Below are 4,996 nucleotides of genomic sequence, written 5' to 3' on the forward strand. Positions count from 1 at the left end.
TCAGGTGAGAGCGAAACCAGAGCAAGACACCAGTTCGCAGACAGGCGCGGGGGCTTTCTCCAGCCCGTTTGCAGCTCGGTTGGGAGCTCCGAGTCCAGGCCGCTCAGCACCCGAGGGAAAGCCCTGGCCCGAGCTGCCCACGCCCGGCTGCCAGTGCGGGGCGCTTACCGCTCGGCCCGGAGGGGAGGATGATTTCCAGGCGCCTCCTGGGAGCGGCGATGGAGGGAGAGAACCAGGAGCGATGTGCCGAGGTCCCTGCGATAAACCCCAGACCCTGCCCCGCTCTATGTCCCGTTGAATGTTTTGTTCACTTTGAAAACAATCCGGATTGCTCGGCAGGTCCTTGCGGAGTCGGGCGCCGGGCACCTTTCTAAGGCCCGCTCCCCGCATGGGATCGCTCTGCACCTTTGGTCGGAATCCTGCAAGCACCAGACTCCGGATTGATTTCGGTTTTGCAGGACCGCGCCGACCCCGAGGTTTCGCCCCCGCGGCGGGCTAAAGCCGAACATTTCACAGCCCCCCGCGCCCGCGAAAGAGAGACGTGATTCGCTTTCGGCGAAGACCTTCTTGCGAATGTGCCTTAACTTTGCTTTGCATAACGAAGGGGGACTCTGGGAGCAGCCCCCCCGCTTGGCCGCTGCATCCCAGCCCCCGGGAACCTCCCCGCCTCGCGCTCTGCAGCCGGGTAAAGAATCTTCTCGCTTGGAGGTGCCACCGAAAAAAGGGGCCATAATGGAGCTCTTTGTTAGGGAAATGGGACAATTATATGCCAGTGAACAACCTAGCCATTAAAGAGAGTCTTAAAGAGACAGGGTCGCATTTCACAGAGGGCTTTTTGGGGGTGGGGATCGAGTACAAACACTTTCAAATGTACCTATTTTAAAAGAAATAATGATCTAGGTGGAGAGAGACACGTGAGTACACCCCCCCCCCAGCCCTAATCCTCTCCCTCCATCTCCAGCTGTTAGATTAGCTAGACATGGCCCTGAGAGAACCATGCAGACCCAGGGCCCAGATCCTGCAAGGCGACCCTGTTCACTGCTCATCCCCCGGGCTACTCAAGCCAGGATCAGGCCTCACCTGAGCGCACAGACGCTGGTTCTGGCTCGCCAAAGGCACGTGCTTAACTTTCCTCCTGGATCTCCCAGTGCATCAAGTTAAGGACGTGCCCAGTCTCTGCAGAATCAGGGCCTAAATCTGTGAAGAGTGGTAAAAATCCGACTTGTCACAACAGCGTCTCATCCCTACGGAGCTTAAGACAAACTATCCGAGGATATCTATCAAGCTTTAACCAGGCTGCTTGCAAGTTTGGGGGAGGGTGGTTAATTCAAAAGAATTTTTAAATGGAGATTTTCCGTAAAACGTTGCGATTTGAAAAGGGTGGCGAAGGGAAGGGGGGGTCTGTGGGAGGCTTTGCAGAACCAGGGAGAGCAGCGGAGAGCGACAAAAGCCAGCCCCAGAAAGCCGTAACTCGGCCGGGGGGGCCGAAGTGACTTTGCAGCCCGGCTGGGCTGAGCTCTGGCTGCAGCGAGACATTGAGGCCAGTCGGGAGGACGGAAAAGCCCCGCTGGAGAAAACCCCCAAACGGCTGATGACATTGCCGGCCGCTCTCCGGCCCCTGGAGCGGGCGGCGCCGGGTGCGCTCGCCTTGGGAAAGTTGGGTGTGGGGGGTGGGTGGGTGTGTGTGGGGGGGTGGGGGGGTGGGTCTGCGTGTGCCCCTGGCGGGGGAGGGGCGCTTCCGGCCAGAAGATCGATGTATCTGCACAATAATAATCGGGACGCTGATTAATAAGCAATTGCCCCTTTAAAGCGGCCAAGGCGAGGGGCGGCCCCCTGGCAGCTGCTCTCTGCGCTCCTTAGGCTGGGCTTGACCAATCCTGCCCTCGGGGCTGGTCCCTGCGTTTGAATCTGATTGGCCGCGAGGAAATTTTGGGAAGGGGCTTAGGGCCCGGGCCAGGCCGTTCCAAGGCTCCCTGGGGGCGGGCAGGGAGGAGGGGGCTGGGCTGGGCTGGATTCTGCGCGCTCCAGGGCTGGGGGCCCCCTTGAAACCGGCTAATTGGGGCTGAAGGGGGCCGGAGCCGCACAAAGGAGGGAGCTCCGGGACTCGGCCGGTCGGGCTGCGGGCAGGGCGCCCGGCGGCTGTCCCGCGACTCGGCTGCAGGCTCCGCGGCGCGAACTTCGCCGGGCCCAGGAGGGGCGGCTGCTCCGCGCGGCGCTCGCTCGCTTGGCCCGCCCGGGGCGCGGGAGCCCGGGAAAGGCGGCGGCACCATGCGCCCGTCCAGCGTCCTGCACCGCCTGGCCTCGCTGCTGCTGTGGCTGAACGTGCTGGGCCGGGGCCGGGGCCAGTTCCACGGCGAGAAGGGCATCTCCATCCCGGACCACGGCTTCTGCCAGCCCATCTCCATCCCGCTCTGCACCGACATCGCCTACAACCAGACCATCATGCCCAACCTGCTGGGCCACACCAACCAGGAGGACGCGGGGCTGGAGGTGCACCAGTTCTACCCGCTGGTCAAGGTGCAGTGCTCGCCCGAGCTCAAGTTCTTCCTGTGCTCCATGTACGCGCCGGTGTGCACGGTGCTGGAGCAGGCCATCCCGCCCTGCCGCTCCATCTGCGAGCGGGCGCGCCAGGGCTGCGAGGCGCTCATGAACAAGTTCGGCTTCCAGTGGCCCGAGCGCCTGCGCTGCGAGAACTTCCCCCGCCACGGGGCCGAGCAGATCTGCGTGGGGCAGAACCACTCGGAGGACGGCGGCTCCCCGGCGCTGCTCACCAGCCCGGCGCCGCCGCCCGGCCAGGGCACCCCGGGCGCGCCGCGCTACGCCACGCCGGAGCACCCCTTCCACTGCCCGCGGGCGCTGCAGGTGCCCGGCTACCTCAACTACAAGTTCCTGGGCGAGAAGGACTGCGCGGCGCCCTGCGAGCCGGCCCGCGGCGACGGCCACATGTTCTTCAGCCCGGAGGAGGTGCGCTTCGCCCGGCTCTGGATCCTGGTCTGGTCCGTGCTCTGCTGCGCCTCCACCTTCTTCACCGTCACCACCTACCTGGTGGACATGCAGCGGTTCCGCTACCCGGAGCGGCCCATCATCTTCCTCTCGGGCTGCTACACCATGGTGTCGGTGGCCTACATCGCCGGCTTCGTGCTGCAGGAGCGCGCGGTGTGCAACGAGCGGTTCCAGGAGGACGGGTACCGCACGGTGGTGCAGGGCACCAAGAAGGAGGGCTGCACCATCCTCTTCATGATGCTCTACTTCTTCGGCATGGCCAGCTCCATCTGGTGGGTCATCCTGTCCCTCACCTGGTTCCTGGCCGCCGGCATGAAGTGGGGCCACGAGGCCATCGAGGCCAACTCGCAGTACTTCCACCTGGCCGCCTGGGCCGTGCCGGCCGTCAAGACCATCGCCATCCTGGCGCTGGGGCAGGTGGACGGCGACCTGCTGAGCGGCGTCTGCTTCGTGGGGCTGCACGGCCTGGACCCGCTGCGCGGCTTCGTGCTGGCCCCGCTCTTCGTCTACCTCTTCATCGGCACCTCCTTCCTGCTGGCCGGCTTCGTCTCGCTCTTCCGCATCCGCACCATCATGAAGCACGGCGGCACCAAGACCGAGAAGCTGGAGCGGCTCATGGTGCGGATCGGGGTCTTCAGCGTCCTCTACACGGTGCCCGCCACCATCGTCATCGCCTGCTACTTCTACGAGCAGGCTTTCCGCGAGCGCTGGGAGCGCAGCTGGGTCAGCCAGCGCTGCAAGAGCCTGGCCATCCCCTGCCCGCTGCGCCACGCGCCGCGCGTGGGCCCCGACTTCACCGTCTACATGATCAAGTACCTCATGACCCTCATCGTGGGCATCACCTCGGGCTTCTGGATCTGGTCCGGCAAGACGCTGCACTCCTGGCGCAAGTTCTACACCCGCCTGGCGCACAGCCGGCACGGCGAGACCACGGTGTGAGGCGGGCCGGGCCGGGCCGGGCGGGGCCGGGCCGGGCCGGGGGCGAAGCGTTTCGAACCGACTCTTCCGATTCGAAGCTAACCCGCCTTCCCCTTCTAGGGTTCTGCACGGCCACGGTGCCTTGTAATTAGACCTGTACATAGCATCTGTAAATGGAATTTATATATTTCTATTTAAAAACCAAACGAAACCCGCAGAGATCCGGAAACTCTTGGGGCGGGGCGGCGCGGCTCGGCTCGGCCCGGCCCGGCCCGGCCCGGCTCGGCTCGGCCCGCCGCCTCTCTTCGGTCCTAAAGCGTCGGGCTTTTTTCCCTTTCTCGGCCTTGGCAAGATCTCCCCTCTAAATGGAGCCATAGAGACGGATTTTCTGTTTGTGTTGGCTGTGGGGGAACGTTTTCAGCTGAACTTCCATAAAAGCCAGACCTGTAATCGCTTTTCCCCTGATGAGCACAGTATGGAAGCTCTTCTGTATTAAAGGCAGACTTTGGTTTGTGTTTTTTGTTTGTTTTTTTTTAAAGTATCCATCTCCCTCTTTTCCCTCTTTCGGAAGTTTACCAAGAAGTTGGTGTTTTGGGGTTTTTTTATATGAAGAGACTTGTGAAGGGGCTGCCTCCCCCTTTTATCCCAGCAGCTGACTTGAGTGGGGTGGCCTGGTTCTGAGGATCTGGTAATGGTTTTTGCTAAGGCTTTTCTGCCCAACTGGAGACTCCAGTGAAAGGCACCTGGGATTGATTCATGAAGAAAGCACACCCCAGTTCAGCCCTTTTATCAACCCCCTTCTTTAACTTCCACCTGAAAACTACTTCTCTGGCACTGTACATGTCTCTGTCCCCAAATGCTGTGTACAGAGGTTTCTAAACTACCTGTCCTTAGTAAGCAGCCTGCTCTTTGCAAGTACAACTGAGTTTAAAAACCAACCAAACCCCAAACCCTACTTGTGAGGGTTTTCTCCTAACTCAAGAGCTGTAATCCAAATTATAAAACCTTAGCAACTGCCATTCAAGATTTTTGTGGTGTGGTGCTCTTTCATTCAGGTAGGCATCGTTTTAAGCAG

At 61.3% G+C, this 4,996-nt stretch overlaps 1 protein-coding gene across 1 annotated transcript; it reads left to right on the forward strand.

The window, feature by feature from the left end:
- Positions 1-2,182: 2,182 nt before the first annotated feature.
- Positions 2,183-4,018, forward strand: FZD2 (frizzled class receptor 2). Its single transcript, XM_073325769.2, has one exon. It carries the CDS (start codon positions 2,269-2,271, stop codon positions 3,940-3,942), a length of 1,674 nt encoding a protein of 557 aa, XP_073181870.1. The 5' UTR covers positions 2,183-2,268; the 3' UTR covers positions 3,943-4,018.
- The last annotated feature ends 978 nt before the right edge of the window (positions 4,019-4,996 follow it).

The sequence above is a fragment of the Lepidochelys kempii genome, chromosome 27 (assembly GCF_965140285.1).
Source record: "Lepidochelys kempii isolate rLepKem1 chromosome 27, rLepKem1.hap1, whole genome shotgun sequence".
Lineage (NCBI taxonomy): Eukaryota > Metazoa > Chordata > Testudines > Cheloniidae > Lepidochelys > Lepidochelys kempii.